The sequence below is a fragment of the Bidens hawaiensis genome, unplaced genomic scaffold (genome assembly GCF_021521415.1).
Source record: "Bidens hawaiensis isolate Kalapana, Puna unplaced genomic scaffold, B.hawaiensis_p1.1 tig00079167_1, whole genome shotgun sequence".
In the NCBI taxonomy this organism is placed as follows: Eukaryota; Viridiplantae; Streptophyta; class Magnoliopsida; order Asterales; family Asteraceae; genus Bidens; species Bidens hawaiensis.
Genome location: NW_027503545.1, coordinates 5,473 through 29,342, shown reverse-complemented (window position 1 = coordinate 29,342; position 23,870 = coordinate 5,473). Strand labels below are relative to the sequence as shown.

General features: G+C 33.7%; 1 protein-coding gene and 2 pseudogenes across 3 annotated transcripts; all 3 read left to right on the top strand.

The window, feature by feature from the left end:
* The first annotated feature begins 3,987 nt into the window (after positions 1-3,987).
* LOC143607060 (kinesin-like protein KIN-14S) lies at positions 3,988-9,268 on the top strand (annotated as a pseudogene). Its single transcript, XR_013148870.1, has 10 exons — positions 3,988-4,242; positions 4,873-4,972; positions 5,045-5,308; positions 5,449-5,728; positions 5,806-5,967; positions 6,051-6,266; positions 6,361-6,398; positions 6,494-6,657; positions 6,735-6,848; positions 8,567-9,268. The product of XR_013148870.1 is annotated as a kinesin-like protein KIN-14S (transcript).
* Positions 9,269-13,209: 3,941 nt separating this feature from the next.
* Positions 13,210-14,649, top strand: LOC143607061 (mitogen-activated protein kinase kinase kinase 3-like). The gene is made up of 5 exons (XM_077082635.1): positions 13,210-13,401; positions 13,530-13,640; positions 13,720-13,800; positions 13,867-13,944; positions 14,251-14,649. The coding sequence occupies exons 1-5, from the start codon at positions 13,210-13,212 to the stop codon at positions 14,335-14,337; spliced, it is 549 nt and encodes a 182-aa protein (XP_076938750.1). The 3' UTR covers positions 14,338-14,649.
* Positions 14,604-20,701, top strand: LOC143607059 (mitogen-activated protein kinase kinase kinase NPK1-like; annotated as a pseudogene). Its single transcript, XR_013148869.1, has 11 exons — positions 14,604-14,621; positions 15,413-15,443; positions 15,682-15,781; positions 16,365-16,404; positions 16,479-16,535; positions 16,623-16,672; positions 16,885-17,065; positions 17,838-18,048; positions 18,698-19,005; positions 19,157-19,224; positions 20,594-20,701. The product of XR_013148869.1 is annotated as a mitogen-activated protein kinase kinase kinase NPK1-like (transcript).
* The last annotated feature ends 3,169 nt before the right edge of the window (positions 20,702-23,870 follow it).

The following is a 23,870-nucleotide window of genomic DNA, read 5'->3' as shown; positions in this document are numbered from 1 at the left end:
GGTATTTAATAAGCTGGAATAAATCTTGTTTACATGAAGTTATTTTTGGAACCACTGGTCGAAAGCACGGGAGATCTGCAAAAGGTGTAATGAACCCTTCTTCAGAGTTAAATTTATGCAAGTAAGCTATTTATGCTTTTGTGTAACCTTATTTTTGCACTTGTTGGCAATAGTAATAGATTAAGATGATGAGATGGATTTATGGCTCATAGATTTCTGCAGCAGTAATAATAAGTTTTCTTCTCTTTGTTTATTTAAATTCGTTTTTGTTTTTCTAGATTTTATACGAACACACATAAACAAACAAGTCATTTTCACTATTTAGACATACAAACATGAACACAAGTATTTTCTTCTATTTTATGCTGCAAGGAGTGGCAACCCGCTTTGGTCGAATTTTGGTAACTGGTTAATTTGATTTTAACATTATTTCAATTTTCAAGGGGTTAGTCGAATAGCCACCAGGGGTATTTTGGTCACGGTTGTAATTTTGATTATAAAATAGTCAAAACTACAGGTTTTGTAACAGTTGTAAATGGGTCAGCTTTTGATTTAGGTTTTAAATTTCTGCAAATTGAAAAGTGTTTACACGTCAACTTTTTTAAAAGGAACTGCATGTTTATAAGTGCAGGTCAAAATTCAAAGCGCTTTTTTGGTTCAGTAGTCACTTTGCGGCTGAATTTCGTTTTGGCAATTCTGGTTTGAAGGCAGATTTCTGGTTCGGTATCAAAATTCGAAGACACGTTTCTGGTTGTATGCGTTTTAGATTTAACAAAACAATTATTTTGTATAATTATATATTTATCTTAGAGATTAACTGAATATTCTTTTCTTCCTTGATGTGGTCTCTTGAAGCGGCTTATGTGTATGAGATGCTTGTAGGGTGCCCCCTTTCTATTCATATTAACCCATGTCTATTGTAGAAAGGTATAACATTAAGTTCATTATTTATATAAATCCTTTTTATATATTTATTCCAATACAATAATACCTTAACGTACAATAGGTACGCATATCCCATTATTTTACGAAATCGATCCATGAAATCACATCCCAATATCTTAGAATCGTAAATACATATCCAATTAATCATTGGTTCACCGAAAAAACAGTTTTTGATGGTTAATCGATCAATTTTTTTACTTTTTTTCACGAAAACTGTTTTTGAGTGTTTTAGATTTTTGACTGAGCGTTTTAGGGTTTTGGTTGAGCGTTTTAGTATTTTTTGCCTTTGTTTTTGCCTTTGAGCGTCTCGTGTACCTATCGTGCGTTAAGGTATTATCATACAGTATCTCGACCCTATATATTTAATCTAGCTTGTTAATGCCGTTAGTGGAGAACTCATTTAAAGTTTCCCGAAGAGGAAAAAAATGTCTCATAAGGAAAAGATTAAATCTATTAACTTTTATGCAATGATAGATAAGATTATTGCTAATCCTATAGAAAAATCTGCTGCAAATATAAAGCGTTTATACAAGCATAATAGGAAAACTGCATTATAAATATATGAAGAAGTGAAACAATCGCATAACGAACTGAACTGATACCAACCAACATAGACTGACTATCGCGTCTTAACTTGCTGTCGCTGCCCGCATCGCGCAGGTTTTCAACTAGTATATATATAGGGGAGGGTTATACTAAAAAGAAGTAGTTTCCTAGGAAGACTAGAAATAAATCATAGCCATTAGATCATGTTAATCAATGGTTGAGATTTAAAATTACAAAAAACCGACATAGTTTCCTATAATTACTCTTTCACCACTATAACCGATATAGTTTCTTAGAATTGTTCTTTCATCACAGGTTGTAATGCCACTTGTCAAAAATTTATTGGTTTTTACCATTCTTAGGAAACTCTTTCTTTTTATTTGAACCTTTCTCTCTCTCTCTATATATATATATAATATATGCATAAAGATTCATAAAGTTGTTGTCGATTTCGTAAAGATAGAGTTTATTTGTCATTGGTATTAGTTAAAGTAGTTTAATCAATAATTAAATAGCCAAAAATCAATATTTACAAAAAGGATATGCGCTGGCCGAGGCTCAAACTCGCGCCCTAGCCGGCTCACAGTTGCTAGACACCCACACAAGGCAACCAGTTGAGCTAGGTGTTCGGTTGGTTAGAGAACGAGAACAAAAACTTAAATACAAATACTGAAAATCCCCAAATTGATAATAAGAACCCTAATTCCGCAATCCGTTACTATACGTTGTGTTTGTTCAATTTACGTTAGGGTTTTTGTTAAGAGAACATAGACGAACAATTAAACATAACCAATTACCTCTTACGATGATCAGCTGATAGTTTATTTGATGGTTTTGAGCCGAGTTGAACGCGATGATGAACATGGTCTTGCAGGTGATAATAATTAAATTAACATTAGGGGTTTTGATTGTGAGGCCATGAGGATGATGCAACGATGCTTGATTAGATTATTATTACCTCTATATCGTATATTACCAAAACCCTATGACGGTTTGTTAACTTTGTAAATACGTATCTCCTTGATCTTGTTTTCCAAATTAATAGTGTTAATACAGATCGGTTTTAGCAATTATTTTAGTAAGATCAATATTGATTCTAACCCGAATATTAAGGCTCGAGTAAGTTAAACGGGTCAACGGGTTTGGGTTTGGGTTTGGAATTCGAGCTACGGGTTGGGAAGATGGATGATGATATAAAAATTTTTGAATGTTGCATTTTAGTCCTTTAACTATGGAGTTGGATGCAAAAGTAAGTTAAAATGTAGTTTAGGGTTAAAAATGTATATAAATGAAAGTTATTTTGAATATTAATTAAATATATTAAACAATAATAATAATATAAAATAGTAGCTCGATAAATATGATGTGTTGTTGATTAAAAATTACACGAAAACGAAAATAGCTCGGGTATTGGCTATTAATATATTAATTAAAAATCCGAGTTGTTACACGAGGTATAAGGGTCGGGGGCTGTGACATGTCACAACACACATGTTCTAAATATAAACTTAAGAAGGCTATAGATAGATGTTATACATGTGGCAAATCTAGCGCAACGCACATGTCACGACTGTTAGTTTGTACTTAATAATAGGATTTTATGTTGGAATGAATTCATCTTTCCATCCCTAAGTGTACATACTAAACCATCACAATGCATCATTCTTATACCTCACATTAATACAATCAAGAAAACAAAAGCAACACGATGCATGGGTTTTGAAATGGCACTCCTGTTTAGGGGAGAAATTTCGTTTTCGTGCTTCTCTTTCTAGCTTAAAAACATCAAATATGATCTTTATTCTTATCGTGAAATAAACACTTCATTATCTAGCTAGAGGCTCAAAATTTATTAAAACTTAAGACTCAATCAAATAGGTTTAAAAAAACTCAATTGAATTATTTATTACTATTATTATTATTTTGCCATAATTAGTGTGAGGGCACTCGATTATATAAACTATGAGTGTTCACAATTCGGTTTGTTTAGTTCTTACGAATCTTTTTGGTCAAACCAGTAACCACGATTTTGAAAAACGACAAACTGACCAGAAGGCTAGGTGGGTGGCCGGTTTATTACATTGTCTCGTTTACACCCTTGATCTTGTTATATAACGCACAATCTTGATCATTCATGACTTTCGACATTTAGGTTGAGAAAAACTAGAATTAATATACCCGATTATGATGCATTAATTATTCGTTTATTTAAATTAAATTTGATTGATGCAACAACATATAAAAAGAACTTTTAGATGATTATTAACAAAATCCGAATATTTCAATATTATTTATTAGTGAGTAAAATGAAAGTAAGAGAGAAAAAAATCCGTTATGATTGAGCATCTCAAATCAACGGCCGAGATCTCTTCAAATTCAAAAAGTCCCCCCCCCCCCCCCCCCCTTGTAACCTCTCTCATGTGCCGTTGGACGTTTGAATAATATCACATTCGCATTCACATACGCTCTCAATCTCAAACCCTAATTCTCTCTCTCATGGCGGATAACACTAACGATTTGGAAACCCTAACGATGAATATGAAGCTTTTGAAACCGGATCCGGATCAAACCCGACAAAAATCGCCTGATCCTCTGGCAGGTGAGAATTCGTAACCCTAACCATGATTTCTTATACTTTTTGTGTTCAATTGGATGTTCTTGATTGTATCGGTTTTGATTTCGGTTTCAGAACGGTGTGACCAAATGCTTCCGAAATTTGACAAGTTCCAACAGTTGACCGACAAAGTGACGGTATGATTTACGAATCACTTCTTAGTTTTCTTATTCCAATTGTTTCTGAACCTGTTGTGTTTGTAAATGATTTATAATTTTATATAATTCACACGGATCCTTTCTTCATTTTGTTATTCAAATTATTTTCTGAATCATTAATTGGAATTTTCTGCAATTATAAGGATCCTTTGTTCATTTTGTTATTATAATAATTTATTGAATCGGTTGTGTTTGTAATTGATTCTAAATTTCTGAAATTATTTTGTATAATTTCCAAATCCTTTTTTCATGTTGTTATTCACATCATTTTCTTATACTTAATTATGAACTTCTGCAGTTATTTTGTACAATTTAAATCGTTTGTTCATTTTTTATTTTAATCATAATCATTTTCTGCATCAGTTTTGTGTACTACTTGATTGTAAGTTGGAAATTGCAGCACTTGTTTTGTATAATTACAGATCCTTTATTCATCTGTTATTCTAATCGTTTTCTGCGTCAGTTTTGTTTAATACTTGATTCTAAATTTCTGCAATTATTTTGTATAATTTTCAAATCCTTTGTTCATTTTGTTATTCAAATAATTTTCTGCCTTTATTGTTTTTTTTATAGATGAGATTGTAAATTTCTGCAATTATATTGTTTCAGAATTTGAGAAAAGAACATATAGCACTTTGTGATGAAGTTAAAAGTCTAACTGCTGATTCTTTTCTTGGATCTGAGGTGGTTGCTGCTCTTCAGAATCTTGGTAAGCTATTACACTTTCAATTTGTGTTCTGTTCTCTTTCTGTTTGCTAATGTAGTTTATTATGATTATAAGGTGAGGAATATGAGACATTGAAGAACAGATGTCTATCAGAGTGCTCAGAAAGAAGACGCTTATACAACGAAGTGATTGAGCTCAAAGGAAATATCAGGGTCTTTTGCAGATGTAGACCATTAAACCAAGATGAGATCGCTAAAGGGTCAAATTCCATTGTTGAGTTTGATTCATCTCACGAGAACGAGTTAAAGATAGTAGGATCTGATTCATCTAAAAAGCAGTTCAAGTTTGATCACATTTTTAGACCCGAGGACAGCCAAGGTAATTATAGGATATTGTGATCATTTCATTTCATGCTTATTTATTTATCTTGATTATTTTTCTCAGAATATGTATATTTGTATAGATAAAATGTCACATTCAAAAGACTTTTTTTTAAGAACGCTTGTTTAAACTTGCAGAAGTTGTATTTGCACAAACTTCACCGTTAGTGATGTCAGTACTTGATGGATTCAATGTATGCATCTTTGCATACGGGCAAACTGGAACCGGGAAAACGTTCACAATGGAAGGAACTGCTAAAAACAGGGGTGTGAACTACCGTACTTTGGAGGAGTTATTCAAAGTATCTGATGAAAGAAATGATATTATGAAATACCAACTATTTGTAAGCATGTTAGAGGTCTATAATGAGAAGATAAAAGACCTCTTGGTTGAGGATGCAAATCAACCTCCTAAAAAGTAAGCTTGTTGACATATTATTGCTCACATGTAAACCTTGTTTGACACTTTGGCTAATGTTTTTGTTCTAAATGCAGGTTAGAGGTAAAACAATCAGCTGAAGGGACCCAAGAAGTACCCGGGCTATCTGAGGTGGCAGTTTACAAGATTGATGAAGTTTGGGAACTGCTAAAACGTGGGAGCCGTGCGCGTTCGGTTGGATCAACCAATGCTAATGAGCTTAGTAGCCGTTCTCACTGGTAAATTTGTTAGAATCGTATATTATTATAAAGGTTTTTAGTTTTAAAAGTATATTGCTTACTGGATATCTTGTTTGGTATAGCTTATTGCGAGTGACTGTTATTGGTGAAAATATGGTGAATAGACAGAGGACTAGAAGCCATCTTTGGCTTGTAGATTTGGCGGGAAGTGAACGAGTTGGGAAGATTGAGGTTGAAGGTGAAAGATTGAAGGAATCCCAGTTTATAAACAAGTCGCTTTCTGCATTAGGTGATGTAATTTCTGCACTTGCATCAAAAACAGCTCACATTCCTTACAGGTATATAATAATCCTCCTTCCAAATAATAATATTGTTAAAAACACTTGTTTCAACTTTCAATCTTATTTTCATCTACTATTTTGACCCAATCAGGAATTCAAAGCTTACCCATATTCTGCAAAGCTCATTAGGTAAGGTTTTCAGTTTTCTCTATTGATGTTTATTAAATCCCATTTGGGCATATGAAGATGCTGATGCTGTCAAAATTACCTTAAATTTTGTGCAGGTGGTGATTGCAAGACACTGATGTTTGTTCAAATCAGCCCAAGTTCATCAGATCTTGGTGAAACCATTTGCTCCCTGAATTTTGCAAGTCGTGTGAGAGGTGTTGAGCATGGTCCAGCACGTAAACAAACAGAAATCTCTGATCTTTTCAAGTATAAACAACTGGTAATTTTCTTAGAAGATTTCAAATTAGTTATGTTGGTTTTTTTATATTTAGTTATGTGTCATATTTTATGTTATAGGCGGAGAAAGCAAAGCAGGATGAAAAAGAAACAAAAAAATTACAGGATAGTGTGCAATCTCTGCAACTACGACTCTCTGCTAGAGAACATATATGTAGAACTCTTCAAGAAAAGGTAAATAACAAGTCTAATTTTTAAGTGTTGGTCAGATGTGACGGGTTTGATCAGCTGCAAAAACGAATCATTTTGAAGTTTGTCAAGTGATATTGTAAGTTTTATGCATTTAAGTCAATTTAGACTAATTTTTAAGTGCTGGTTATATGGGACTGGTTTGACCAGCGGCAAAAAAGAAATCATTAGTTCAATCATGTCAAGTGATATTGAAAGTTTTATGTATAAGTCATGGTAAAACTCGTCTAAGAGTCATGAGTCGAGTCAAAACTCACTAAATAACTAAATAATACTTGTCGACAACAGGCTGGGTTTAACCATCCTGTGATTATTATACCGGTTTTTTTTAAGTGTATCAAGTGGATTTTGAAGTTTTAGGCATTTTAATTTAGTAGAACTCGTCCAAGAGTCACAAGTCAAGTAAAAACTTAATAAATAACTAATAATATTTATTGATAAAATTGTCTTCTGTTCAACAAAAAACAGTCAAGTTTTTCACTGCTGGTCAAACCGGGCCGGGTTTGACCAACCTTCAAAAAAGAGAATATAGATATGAATATTTTTGAAGTTTATCTATTTAAAACTCACTGGGTAGCTAATAGTATTTATTGATTAAATCGACTTCTGTTCAACAAATAATAGTCAAGTATTTCAGTGCTGGTCAAAACGGGCCGGATTTGACCAACCTGCAAAAAAGAATGTATTAGTGACCTTTATTGATTAAATCGACTTCTGTTCAACAAATAATAGTCAAGCACTTCAGTGCTGGTCAAACGGGCTGTATTTGATCAACCTACTAAAAAGATAATATAAGACATTTTTTTAAGTTTATCAAGTCAAAACTAACTAACTATATATATATATATATATATATTAATACTTTCTGATAAAATTGGCTTTTGTTCAACAAATAGTAGTCAAGTATTTCAGGGCTGATCAAAATGGGCCGGGTTTGACCAACCTGCAAAAAAGAATGTATTAGTGGCCTTTTTGAAGTTTATTGAGTCAAAATTCACTTAATAACTTACAATATCTATTGATGAGTGCCCTGCTTGCGGTGCGCGCATATAATGTATATATGTGTGAACCCTCGGGTGGGCAAAAGTAAAATTGCACTAATTTTGACGTTATTTTACTAATTTTGTGAAAATAACGTTAAAAGTGATGGAATGTTAATCATGCATCATGTGGTGGCGTTGATAGCCGAAACAAGGGTACATGCACCAATCAGCCGGCGTCCCGATGATTGAGTGCTATGTGCCTTATGTAATATGTCCAAGGCTTGATGCAAAACTACTATCGAGCCGGGGGTCTCACCGGAAGCAGCCTCTCTATCCCCATGGGGTAGAGGTAAGGCTGTCTACATCTTACCCTCCTCAGACCCTACCATAGCTTTGCTATTGGTGGGATATACTGAGTACGATGATGATGATGATGATGATGAATATCTATTGATGAAATCAGCTTATGTTTATCGAATAACAGTCAAGTTTTTTGGTTCTGGTCAAAACACAACGGACATGACCAAACCTGCAAAAAAGATATCATTTAAAATCATAATATTGGAAGTTTTATTCGTTTAAATCATTGTAGAACTCTCCATGAGTCTGGGTAACTTTTGGCGTGCTTGAGTTAAAAAGAAGTATCTTAGCAAGTTATTGACAAAAAAACCCGAATTAACCCATTAATAGGGAGATTTATTGATTTATATGTATGTATAGGTTCGGGATCTCGAGAGCCAATTAGGTGAAGAGCGGAAAACAAGACAAAAACAAGAGAACCGAGCACTTGCTGCAGCTTCTTCACACTCTTCTCTATCTTCAATAAAACAAGGTTTGACCACAATATCAGAAAAGAGACCACCGCCAGGCCCTTCAAAAATGAGACTCCCATTAAGAAGAATCAGTAACTTCATGCCATCACCCGCCACGTCACTAAAACCAAAAACATTCACAACTCAGCATAACCTTTCAAATGATGACAAAGAAAATCTCACAAAAGCATCAAATATGAAACCAACTTTACGGGCCCGGCGAGGGTCCTTTGCTGTGAAACCGGTTTCAACCAGTCAAACCATCAAACCGAGAAGACGGGCCTCTATTGCCACCACGTTTCAGTATGAACCGAGCTCAAGCTCGAGCATGATGACCCCGAGGATGAGAAATGATCGTGTGGGTAGGCAGTCGTTTGTGTGGGACCCGCAAAGGATGTGGAGGCCATCGCGTGTGCAGTCGTCGCCTGTGGAGGCGACGCCTGCTGCTGCATCAAGGAGGTTCATGGGGAGCCCGCCTTCACATGTTGTGGGTTCGTGGAAACCGAAGCATCCGACGGTTGTGGCCTTGCAAAGAAAACAGTTGGTTTGGAGTCCTCTGAAGCATAAAGGTACTACTACTACAAAGGGAGTTAGGAAGTAGTTTGTTTGATGAGGAAAGAAAACAGTTGGCTTGTTTGTTTGTTTGATGATGAAACAAATGCATTTAAGTTTGGTGTTTGGTTTGTTAGTAGAACGTTGGCAATTTTAGGATTGAAGTGGAATTCAATGTTGGTTGGAGGTTACTTTTGTCATTTTACTAGTTTTAAAAATCGAAACCATTTACATGCATTTTGTGAAATTTGTGTTGCTTAGAATGAAATTTACGATTTGACCTTAATGAAAATAGCAAGAAAAAGAAAAAACGTGCATGTGGATTAGGTTGGTTGGAGGTTACTTTTGTCATTTCACCTTCAAGACTTTACAAATTCAACAACTTTGACCTTAATGAAAATAGCAAGAAAAAGAAAAAACGTGCATGTGGATTAGGTTGATGTAAAAATAAATAGAACGTTGGGTTGAACAAGGTGATTTGATAGATGATGAAAAATGAGAATTCTCCATGTTAACAACAAATACATAGAAATATCTAATTATAAATGTATCACCCTGATGACATGAATCGAAGAGTTTCCAACCTTGAAAATACGGGTTGTTTGCAACTTGCACCTACCTACCGATTAGCTCGGGTAATGTAAGAAAACAAATAAAAAAGAAATAGATGAAAGTAAGGGGCTGTTTGGCAAACCTCTGAATTGTTAAGTGTTGAATGGGTAAGAGGTCTGAATGAGTAAGATGATCTGAACCAGTAAGAGCTGAATGAAATGCATCTGTTTGGGCTACACATTTGAATAGCTGTGCAAAATCACTATTTTACCCCTTTGCATAGATTTGGTATTAATCTCATTCAAAAGATCTAAATGATCTTAAATTATTCAAAAGAGCTAAATGATTCTAAACAGATTGTAACAAATATATATTGACCCTAATTTCCAAGAAGCCCCAATTCAACAACCATATGTTAAATTGGTACCGCATCTGTTAAATTCATGAACCGCAACTGTAAATATACAACCACACCTTTTGATAAGGGGTATATTTTTTTCAATTAGCTAAAATTCTGGAAACACAATATATAAAAGTTGATATACATATACAAAACCCAAAATACACGATATATGCCTAAAGATGAAATTTTATACAAAAATGTTTCAAATATACAAAGAAGTTTCAAAGTACCACAAACATATATGTTTAAAAATGAAGTAATAAACAAAAACTTCCGAGCCGGTGTCTTCACCCTTGCAACCCGAGCCAACGTCTTCACCCGAGGTCCCGAACCGTAAAAATTACCTAATAAAACACAGAAATAAACCTTCACAAGCCTCGCGATAGCCCAAAAACGAGATCATGTAGCTGAACAACGGGATACGCATTATAGAAAGATCTTCATCACTAGCATCAGAAATAAACCTCCTCATAAGTCTCTGATGGCGTAGAAGCCCATTCGCTAACGCATTTTGATCCAAGATCATGACCCAGAAAAAAGCATCGTTGTGCAGTAGAGCTTGCCAAATATCACATCACTAGTCACAAAACGAAAAACGTGTTGGCGGATAAAAAAAAACAAATTAAAAACATTTGTTTAAGATAACCTTTCCCAGCATGGACTAAGCAGCTTGATTTCCAGCTCGAGCACATAGGGATAGAAGGTCCTTCAAATGACGGTGTTCCTAATAATCGTCCACCGAGATTCTTTCAAAATTTACAACCTTCGGCAATGCGGTGTTTCGAGATAGACGGCGAAAGTCTTTCGATCTGCAAGAAAACATTTTAAATATCTTATAATCTGAGAAAAATACAGAATACGACTGTAACAGAATTAAAAGAATAAAAAAAACATGTTGCTTACGTGGCTACAAAGCGGGCAAGATCAGCTGATGTCGCCAAAAGAGTTATTATAAAGCTCCAGATTTCATCACTAAGATGAGAAATCGCTGCCATCCTCTGCTTTCTGGATTGGCAAACATGACCGAATAAATTTAACTTCAAAAGAATGATGTTCAACACTATAATTACCCACATACAGGGTCAAAAAGAACTTTTTTTACACGCATATACATATGCGATGGATTATAATTTCTGTATACTTTTGTATTCAACCAAAACATTTGATTCTCTTTATCACATTCCAAATTAAGCAGAGTCATAGATGTTAGGGCACGGAAATTTGACACTGTGGATACGTTATCCTGACATATGTTCTTGGATCAGTTATCCTTAAATAGATCCTGTCAGGATCAGTGGTCCTCAGTACTTGGTATTATTAACAATTGTTTCTTGTATGTAGGTTGTTATTTAATAAGTATAACGGCTCCAAGACTTATTCCACCGGATATCTCGCTATTGGACTTGTCAAACACGTGGTCAAATGGTTGTAACACGTTTAGTGGGAGAAGTGGCGGATTTATAGGACTTCTTGTTATGTCACAAATAACTGAGTACTGAGGATATGTTATTCTTGAAGACATGTCTGGATCAAGTATCCTTCCGAAGAGTTGCAGAGCTGTGTCAGGATCTTGGATCCTCGGTATTTGGTGCTGTTAACGGTTGTTTCTCATATGAATGTTGATATTTATCAACATTAACGGCTCCTAGACTTAGTCATCCACTTATTTCGCTAATGGACTTCTATGGCACGTGGTCAAAGTGATGGGAGTCGCTAGTGGAGTAATGCCTTAAAGATAGGACTTATAGTTGTATTTATTTTCTTTATAAACAATTGAGATATGATCAATTAGAGAACTCACTGTATTTCACACACACTCAGAGCTGAACTCACTATTCCCTCTGTACACATTAGCAATTCTTGTAACATCGATCTATATCTCCACAACATTTGTAACCCGATTTTTTATCATCAATATAATCGACGGTGATAGTTTTCACCGTCCGGGGGTTTTTTGTGCTGGAGATCACGATAATCACATACTCCTCGACCAAAGGTTACCTTGTTGATCATTGACTAAAGTAATCCGACCAAAGATTATCTTATTAATCCTTGACCGGAGTTATTTTACCAAAGATTACATTGATAAGTTTTGACCGAAGTAAGACTATCTTGGTTAAGGGCTTTTTCCCTCGTGATCAAACCTTTGTGTTCACTAATATTCCGATTACACACTTGTCATTATCAAGTTAGCACGTTACCTCACTTAACAGATTTGGATACTTGATCCTTAGCAGATTTTTGTCCAAAACAATAGATACGTAAACTGATATACCAAATTAAGCTTCCTAATAAATCTAATGATGATTTTTTTAACTTCAATAAATTGATAATTTCAATCATTAAAGAGTGGTGTGTATAATCATACATTGTATTTCTAGTAACATAAGTAAATAATCTTAATCTATGGCATTTAAATAAATATTCTAGGTTACAACTTCTTGAATTCAAAGATTAGGGTTTTAAGAACATGTACCTCATTTTTTTTTATCTCTAACTACAGATTAGCTGTTAGAACCAAAGCAAGAATCAACGAAATTAATCAATTAACTTAAACTGAACATCAATTAGCCGTTCATACCATAAACCCTAGCTTCTAGGCCTAGCCATTCATACCCCAGAGGTAGAAATCGACTGACGGTGGGGAAACATAAGAGTAGAAATCAAGTAGGGAAACAAAAATCATACCTTTTTTGTGCTTGAAATCGGGTTGAAATCAAGTGGTGGTGTTGTGCCTGGTAGCCAGAAGAGAAGGAGAAAGAAAGAGCCAGCTATGGTGTTGTGTGTGGGTAAAATTGTCTCTGAACCATTCAGCTTCAATTTTAATCTGAACGAATAAGAGGATAACAGAGCCATTCGGATGTATGATTTTAACAAACCAAACACCCTCAAATCTTGGGGAAAAAAGTCAAAGATGAAAAGTTTTAGTGAATTAGTGAGTCAACAAATAATAATGATAATGATAATAATATTTGAAAAAAGAAACACTTTCCCTCCTTGCCATGGGTCTCATCTCATCTATCAGTAGCAGCACATAAACCCTAATGAATGAGATATTGGGATCCGTCCGGCGATCTGTGGTTTTGCGTTCAGAGGTAGTGGATAAGATCAGTGGACTTGTCCTCCCCAGAGTTGTTATTCGCTGGCGAAGAGGTGAGTTGATCGGCTGCGGGGCCTTCGGTCACGTCTATATGGGCATGAATCTAGATTCTGGAGAGCTACTCGCTGTTAAACAGGTTCGTTTTTTTTTTAATTGAATTAGTTAGGGTTTTCATTTTCTTTTTTTGTTTTAGGTCTCAACTGCTTCTAACAAATTATTTATTAACCATCATAACATCCTTACTTTCACTTTCTGCCACTTTAGAGATATCTTGGAACCGTACGAGAAGAGGATACTTTAAATATTCTTCTCGAGTTTGTCCCTGGAGGATCAATTTCATCTCTTTTAGGGAAATTTGGACCATTTCCTGAAGCCGTATGTCAATTTCACTTTTTCTTCTTCTTTTTTTTTATTATACGAATACGATCGACGTATTCATTCTTTTTACAACCAGGTTATAAGAATGTACACCAAACAACTATTATTGGGTCTTGATTATTTGCACAAGAATGGCATTATGCACAGAGACATTAAGGTGCATATTTCTGTTTTGGTACATTACATCATGGCGTAATGGCGTATGATACCTTTTCATGTTCAGGGGGCAAACATTTTGGTTGACAATAAAGGTTGCATCAAACTAGCAGATTTTGGTGCATCAAAGCAAGTTGTTGAGCTGGTAAGCTCACCACCTGCCTCACAATTAATGTCATCATCATCATCGTACTCAGTATATCCCACCAATAGCAATGCTATGGTAGGGTCTGAGGAGGGTAAGATGTAGACAACCTTACCTCTACCCCATAGGGATAGAGAGGCTGCTTCCGATGAGACCCCCGGCTCGATAGTAGTTTTGCATCAAGCCTTGGACATAAGGCACATAGCACTCAATCATCGGGACACCGGCTGCCTCACAATTAATGTAATTTTAGATATATTGTCATTGTTTAGCAGGTTATGTGATTGAAAGCTATGTTTTGGTCAGGCTAATGGTTCAGGGGCAAAGTCAATGAAGGGGACACCATATTGGATGGCTCCTGAAGTTATTCTCCAGACTGGCCATAGCTTGTAAGTACAGTCAAGTGTAGAGATGTATACATATACATACATAGTTACATACACATAGTGGCGAAAGTTGCACCGTTGCATAGGCGCGAAAAAAGCACACACTCAAGATGAAGGAAGCTCAGTAACCAAAAATATACAATAGGCATACAAAGTGAATACCATTTCCCAAATTCAATTAATAAATCATATGATTAAAAGCTAATATTGTCCAATTAATATTAGAATTGTGAAAGTAATAACACTTCACACAACTAAAATTATTGTGCAGAAATGCAGATCATGAAACAAGTAAACAATAGTAATTTGTGTAAGAAATGGTCTAAAGTCTGAATTATCACCACCATGCTACACAAACATAGAATACTAGCCTACTGAAGAAAATAGGAAGTCCAAACAAGCAAAAAATATAAAAATAAAACTCAAGTGTAACAAGATTCATCTTTATAGGGGATCTACATAGAAGAGTATACCATATATATGTATATATCTATAGTTATATATACGTATTTACACACATATACATATAATGCATATACACATGCATATGTGCATAACACATATGTATTGTTGATATTCTACAAAAGTCAAATTAAATCTTAATTAAGCATAGTACAAGTTAGGCTAGATCATCTTTCACGAGGAGTTGAGGTGGTCTAAGACTCTAAAGGTTAAGTAAAAAACAGTTTTTCAGAATCAGAAGGTGGAAAAGAAACAAATTAAAATAATGCCAATATTAATTTATCCACAAGTCAGGAGATCTTATGTTCTGGACTTCTGTTTATTTATGTTCGAATAGTGATCATTACTGCTAACTTTATGCTCCAAAGTTTTGTACTTCAGTCTATAGCTTTATACTCTTTTACAACAATCAGATACAATTCAACTTATTAATTCTCTTTGTCTATTTATTTTTTTGAGTATTAACATGGACCTGTAAATTTTTATTCTGTAGAACACTTATAATTTGTTTATTTTTTCGCCATCTTCTATGAATCACACCTATAAATATCTTTTCTGTTGTTTTTTAGTTCTGCTGACATTTGGAGTGTTGGGTGTACAATTATTGAGATGGCTACAAGAAAGCCTCCTTGGAGCCAACACTATCAGGAGGTACTGTTTAAATTACCTTTTATAATTCTCTCCCGATTTCAACCTATTTTTATAGACACGGGTCGAGTTGAGGTATTGACACTGTTATCATTAACAAGCCAAATGGGTTGAAGTCGGTCAAAATGTATTCACTTTCTAAATCACTTTATTTGAGAAAGTATGGATATTAATTTATAATATTATATCTAAACACATTTAGCACATTATTTATACTGTGTAAGCGTCATTTTTATATCAGGTTGCGGCTCTTTTTATATTGGTACCACCAAGTCTCATCCTCCTATTCCTGACCAGCTTTCTTTTGAGGCCCAGGATTTACTGCTGAAGTGCTTACATAAGTACGGCGTTTACCCTTTTTGTACTACATACATATCAGTTATAAAAGATGAAACAAAGTCAGTATTTCTACTGTATAGATATTTTATGTTATTGTATGCACATTTATTCTTTTTCGGTTTACTCAGGTGTTATTATTGTTACTTGTTTATGTAAGTTACAGTTTTTATTCTTTAGGTATGGGGTAACTTGGTGATCGTGTTAACTTCAATAAGTACAAAACATGTCCCTGAAGTTCATATGTTGTCACACTTTTCGTCTTTTTCGTTAATGGACGTTAGATTTGTTCGTTAAATTCAGTCACGTGCAATGCACATGAGGCTATTGTGGTCATTTTACCCCTTTTAATGAAAAAATACTCTCAATGCGCAATCCACGTGACCGGATTCAACAGACATATGTAACACCCATTAGTGTAAAGGACGGAAAGTGTGACAACATGTGAACTTCAGGGCATTTTTTGTACTGACTGAAGTTAAAAGACAGGATCTGCAAGTTTCCTCATACATAAAGGACGACACTTGTAAATTATCTTACTTTTTTTTTTCATTTCGTTTTAGTTACACCAAATTTTATATATTTCAGGGAACCTGAGTTGAGGCCTTCTGCTTCTGATTTGCTGCAGGTGATTTTACATTTAGTTTTTAATATTTTTTGTTTTCTTTGCTTATGCCAATGTTTTTACATTTTCTGTTGCAGCATCCTTTTGTTACAGGGAAATCTCAGCAAAATTCTGTTGTTGATACTCCAACAATGGTTTGTTATTAGCACATTTTTTATCTGCATTTATTATTAATAATCTTCCATTCATCATCTCGTTTCATGTTAATTTATTGTGTCCAGGAAAGTACAGAAGCTCCTTCATCTACATGCACAAGCGTTATGGATTACTCGTGAGTATAATAATATAGCAATGTTACATTATTATCATAATACATACATCTCAAAGTAAATGCAATGTCTGAACTCTGATATCCCAAATAGGATTTGGGAAATTGTTGCTTTTTTATTTGGTACTGAGCAAATAAGATAATGTGTTGTCTGCTTATGAAAGTAATGATGATGACTTCATGCAACATTAGTTCTTTTTTTGGTTAATTGACAGCCGTGATTCGCTTGATGTATGCAATTTGGGTACTCTAAACTTCTCTACTGTAAATTCTGGAAACTGTAAAGAACTGGGAGCAGAAGACAGTAATAATGACAGGAGTCTGTTAGATGGCAATGGTTTTATAGAGGATGGAGGAGTAAAGTTGAAATCTGTTTCAATGCTTAATGAGTTTAAGGTAGGTATTTTCGTTCATAGGGATGTGCATCCAACCGAAATAACTGAGCCCAACTCAAAATTCAAAGGCTTGGTTTTATGTTTTCCTTTTTTCTAAATACCGAGTTCTTGGTTCGGTTTTGTATGTAACGAAGACCTTAAAAACCTAACTGACTTTTATAACCATACCTAATCCGTAAAAACAGAAAAAAAACGATATTTGTTATTGAATTTGTGGATTATAGTTTTTTTCTTTTTTAAAAAATTTTGAATGTTAACTAGTTCATAAAAAAGAGTAATAAATGGTATAGCCCAAAAAATTTATGCCTAAATGTGTGATTTAACTAATCATTAACTAATACAAAATTTAGTTCGTGTTAATTATTTTAGGCCATTATTTTGCCCCAAAATTTCCTAAATGGCCCTAAGCCCTAAACCGAACTAAATGTTATAACCCAATAATCTGAAATCGAACCAATACCATTTTTAGAAACCCAAAAACTGAAAAACGATTTTTCAGTTTCTGGTTTCAGTTTCTGGTTTGGTTTGAGCCCAGGATCGATTCTTAAATGGCAAAACTGAAAAAACTGAAACGGAACCAAACCCATTGTGAAAATGTAAAAAACTGAAACAAACCGTTTTAAAACCCAAAAATTAAATATTCAGATTTTGGTTTGGTTTGAGCCCAAAACTAACCCGTGCACTACCCTATTTCTTCATTTTTTCTAACATTTACATTTTACTATTGGATAACGAGGAACTAAATTTGTTTACATATACATTTGCTAAATTAGAGTTTCAACCCCATGGAAGAACCGTCTATTGATGACACATTTGAACTGCAAGGACAAACAACCTTGGATGGTGAACTGCAGTCTGATGAAGTTGTCAGTACCATGATTATATCTCCTGGCAGCTGTAGTTCGTTCCAAATAGCCCTATCTCTCTCTGAGGATGAAGATGAACTTTGCTGAATCTAAAATAAGAGCTTTTCTGGATGAAAAGGTACTGTTCTGATGTTAATTTTTCATAGAGTTGGAATTTGCTTATGAATGAGTTGACTATGGTTTTCAAATAGGTTGAAAGTTGGCCAAAGTTTAATTTTCAATCATAAAGCCTTCTAAGTTGTTTTATTTAATTTTTTTTATAAATATTAAATGATGCATTAACTAATATCTGATGTTGCTGTAATATATTATTTTATTTGGGGTAAATGTCATATTTAGCAATATATACATTAGGCGGTGGTCCGTTGTCCATTGCCAAAAGTTTATTTGCTCTTTTACTTTCACTCTTCTTTTTATGCATTACATTATTTATATTTTTTTTTCTTCCTTTCAAAATGGACAAACAGTGTTAGGGTTAATGGTGAATCCAACCTGATCTGTACGAAAGTTACTCGTTTGACAAACCCTTTTGACCCGTTTCCCCCCGCACGAACCATTTTCTACCTAAAAGTTTCAACTATAAATGGAATTTGGTATGTAACTGGCTGGCCATTTTTATGGCAACTTAACAGACAAAGTTAAATCTCTATTCATCTTTGTTACAAAATATTGGAGTAAAGTGTAATTGTTCAAACTTTGGACAAAAACCAAAATCACATAGACTATCTGTGTAACTAATTTGAATTCTGTTTAAAATGTATATTCAGGCATTAGAACTAAAAAGGCTTCAAACGCCTCTATATGAAGAATTCTACAACAGTGTGGTTCTTTCATCTTCAATGAGTGAGGTTGATAATGGAAGCAGTCCAAATTACTTGAAACTGCCACCCAAAAGGCGATCCCCGCTTAGTAAAGCAGCTGCTGATGTGGCAAGTAATGCAAGCCCTGGGAGCGGAAGTAGGCGCATGTCTAATGTTAGTGGTGAAGATAATAGTAATAGTCCCATGAGCCTTTCTTCACCACAATGTAATGATATTAACAGCTCGGATACTCAACAAGAAGCATGCAGTCCCAGGTTAGTTATCAATATCATTATTGTTGTTATCGTTATCGTTAACGTTGTTATTGTTATAATTATAATTATTATTCTTACTGTTATTATTATTATTATTATTATTACTGTTATTTGTGTTTATGGGTGCTTAAGTTAGATGTGGTATTTTCAGTGTGAACTTTTCTGAAGTACAAAGAAAGTGGAAGGAGGAGCTTGATCAAGAGCTTGAGAGAAAACGAGGTATAATTTCTGATATGAGCCGGGTGTGCATAAAACCAAAAAACCTAACACAAACAAAAAGTGAAATAATTTACAAGAACTTGATAAGTAGTGTAACCCAAGTATTTTAGCCCAAATGTACAATAACGAAGCCTATGTTTTTGAGTCCAATTGTAGAAATCAGTTAATTATTTGTTAGCAAAAAGATTTATGCTTAAGTTTGTTATTTTGGGTCTTTTTTTGACCCAAAAATTTGAAGCTCGAGTGGCAAAGCCAAATAAATCAAGCCGGGTTTAAGGATTTTCGTTTTCAACTTTAAAATTGAAGTAACTTGAAAGAGTTTTATAAATGGTGTAATCCAAATCTTTTAGCCCTGATTTATAGAAACTTTTAGTTATTATTAATTAACAAAAAGATTTAAGCCTGAATTCATTATTTTGGGCTAGTTTTTTTACCCAAAAATTCCAAGCCCAAATGGCAAAACCAACGTAGAACGGCTTTCAAAAACTGAAATTTCGGTTTTTGGTTCGGTTTGGATTCACAACTGTTGGACTTAATTTCCGTCAGGCGGGTTGGGCGGACTCATCGAGCGTATGATGAGTTGGTATCTTGTTTATCAAGTTGAGCACGTGACTTGGTTTACATGGAATAAATTACTTGGTGACCAAGTCGAGCCAATGACTTGGACAACAAGGAATTTATTTATTAATAATTGTTTAAATATGTTTTTACTAATTAGTATTTGATTATGATAAGGAGTTTGTATTCTAGTCTAATTAGGTTTTCATGTTTAAACTAGTATATATAACCGAGCTTGTGGGTTATATCATTAGAAGAGTTTGAGAATTGTAATTTTCGAGCTAATGGGAATTACAAAGATCGAGCTTATGATCTAAATATTAGTGTTTGTATTTATTGATCCTGGTCACCAAACTTCAACAACTGGCCCATATACACACCTAGTTATGACCAAATAGGCTGGTGAGAGGGTTCTTTTTTTTTTCTTTTCTTTTTTTAAAGTTTTACAACTTATAATGCAGTAAACATGATCACAAAACAATAGTAGCACAATAAAAAATTTAAACAAAATGATTTGGAAAGTTTCTTTTTTCTTTTTAACTTGGGTAGTCAAAACGACTGCGTGTCGTCTAGGCGCAAGGAGCAAAAAAGAAAAGTTAAAAACTCTAATTTAATAGCATTCTACAAATATAATAAAAATCTTGATATAATTTTCTTTAACTCAAAAGTCCAAAAATAAAAGAATTTGGTAAATTGTCAATTGGCGATGTTTTACATCATTAGCAATCACTGCATGCTTGTTTATTTTGTTAAGCGGTATTCTAAATGTTTGACTATTACATTGTTACTTTGTTTATGATGTGATATTTAGAGATGATGCGTGTCGGGGGAAAGACAGGATCACCTGTCGATAGAGGATCAAATCGACGGACAAGATTTGCATCTCCCGGAAATTGAGGGAGTGGTTACTTTCTGATTGATTGTATACTAGTATCAAATCCTTATAGTAGAGTGTAAGCTACAAGGGAGGGTTTGAAGGTGAATAAGCATTTTCAAGGTTGTTTGAAAATGAGATTTTTGATATTTTGATTGTGAGTTGTATAATAAATATGATTCATGTTGTTTTCAGTTGGTTGATTTGCTGTAATTCCACACATTCGTTTTCACCATGTAAATATCATCCGTTTTTTGTTTGTGGACAAAACTGTGTGTTTAGAATCTATACTAATTAATAAATAAAGGTTTCCTTACGTCACATGTCCTCTTTTTAGCCCATCATTCCTCTCAAATTCCCGCCTCCCACCGCATTCCTTTTACAAACCCTGTTCATATCCTTACCCGATCCAATTAACTACTTATAACCCGAATAAACACATTCGTGATTTTCCAGAAACCATATTTCTTCCCTTTCCAAATGTTTAACATCCCATAAAACACATCACAAAATCCAATCTCTTTCTCATTGATCCGGCAATTCGTTCCCAAATTCCAAAATCACCGGCGACAATACTTCGAATTTCATATCCCGAAAACCTAAATCAGAAACTTCTAATTTCATCTCCAAAATCAATGGCGACCGGAACTAATGGCTTTTTTTTATTTCTCCCATATTATATCAGAAACCCTAAATCATTTTTCTGGAGTTTGATAATGTTTCTTCAAGAAACTGTTAATCAATCTTTAATTACAGAAAAGAAATCTGAAACATCATCTACCCATTCATCATTTTTCTTGTGTCTAAGGAATCTTATATAATATATTCGTAATCTTTCTAAATTGTCTAATTACGTCTATTGCTATAATTTAATCAATCTTATACAGGTTTAGCCAAGTTTGATTGTCGTGTTTGCGAAATTGTAGTTGTACTACTTAGATTTTTTATATGAAGTTATAGTCAATAGTTATGAAAAACCATAGCGCCACAATGTTCTTGACTGTGTAACAAACATGAAATTATGTTTATGATATTTTTAACTTTTTTAAAAAAATGTCTACAAGCTATAAATCTTCTTTTCTTTTGGCCTAATATTTTTTTTCTCCTCAAAAGACCTTCACTGCAAATATTAAGTTATGTTATACTTTGTTGTCGTAATTTAAATAGAATGTTCTTTCTCAATTTTGTGTACGATAAAATTTTGTATGCATACACATTTATGGATTTTGAATAATAAAGAAACGTTATCAAATATATATTAAAAATTTAAACTTTATATTGCTTAAATTTTGGATTAGTATATTCATATACCAAAATTAGTTTTTGGATTTTGTTTCAGTGGTGACTTTCTTTTTTATGTTTAGGCCACTGCACTATTTAATTTGAAGAGCCATATTGCTCCACTTCTCCCAAACTATGTCTTAACCGAGTCTACATTGACTTCAGAGTTTGGCTTGAGCGTTTGCCGAGAAACCATACCACCAGATGTCACTTGACATTCATTGCGCTGTCATAAGAGCAGAACTCTCTAGCGTAACACATGATGAGAAGAAAACCGAGTGGGCTCGGGATACGAACTGACAACCTAGCAAGGCCTACCTCAAATCATTTATTGCCAATATTCACCCAAAGTGACACAAGTAAGGATCGAACTTGAGTCTCTACTGAAGAACCCGAACCTTCTTATCAGTAGACCACATGTGATGGATTATGTATTCCAATTTAGATCCATGAAAACAGAATATTTATAAATTATAATTAAATACGATTTACATTTTATCAATTACAATTTCAAATTTAGATCCATGAAAACAGAATATTTATAATTAAATACGATTTACATTTTATTAATTACAATTTCAAATTTAAATCACCTAAATACTATACATATTCTGTTCAACTAGACAAACTGAATTATAAGTTTACGTCTTTTTTCTTTATTTTAACTCATGAAATGAAAATTTTGTATTATATATATTATGTTCGATAATATAATATTTTACATGTCTTATGATCAATGTCTTATGATCATTGTAATAGTAAAAAAAATTATATTATGTAACAATAATGTATGTTTCTACTTTTTATATTTAATGCTCCCTTCGTCCCATTTTAAATGTCAATTTTTTCATTTTTGGTTTTCTCAATTTAAATGTCAAATCTATACACATAAATTCAATTTTCAATTGTGCCCTTACTATTACATATACTAGATGTTTTAGCCAAGGAAGAAAAATGGTTTTTAGTCATAATAATTTAAAAGACATTATTGTCATTTTACAGCCCATAAAATAAAATGATCAAACATTTCTTAATTTGTGTGTTTTGGGTCCCATGACATTTAAAATGGGATGGAGGGAGTACCAAATTTTCTTATCCTAACTTGTTATTATTGATATTTCAGATTATCGAACTTATAAATTTAAATTTATTAAAACCCGTGCTATACATGGTAACTAACCTAGTTTTTTTTAATGAATGGGTTTTATCATGTTGCTGTTAAATGTTATTCTTATGAAATTATTATATAACCGGTGTTTTGGGTGTTACCCGTGGTGTTCAGTGAGTGTTCTTCATGTTTTGATCATCGACTATTGTGATAGATTTATTTAAAGGTTAATACAAAACATATTACATTTACCATAGTTTGATTTTTTAAATGAGAAGCTGCACAAAAAACTCTTTACAAATTTTAAAAACAAAAAAAAAACGAACGAAAAGACACAATGATGAAAATTAACAAAAGACACAATGGATTGCAAAACATAACACAATCCAAACAAAATATAACACAATGTTGAGTAATATAACACAATTTAAAATAAAAAGAAGACACAATCAATGACGAAAGTAAACAAAAAACACATTGATAAACAAAAAGACATAATAATATTTTTTCCTCAACATTGTGGTTCTCTTTTTGTTTTGAACGAGAAAGACAAGAGAAACATTATTGGTTTTATATATATATATATATATATATATATATATATATATATATATATTTTTAAATTTTAAGTTATAATTTTTTTTATTGATTTTTTCTAGGGTTTTGTATCTTTTTGACTCCTATGTGGCGGCGTAAATCTTGGCAACCGTCATCATGGCTTCCCATGTTTGGGCATTCCATCTCGGGTGGACAAACAACGAATGAGCTCGTCGCTACTAACCCCTTGGCGGAACCCTATGCGTATAACATTACCAATCTTGAGGC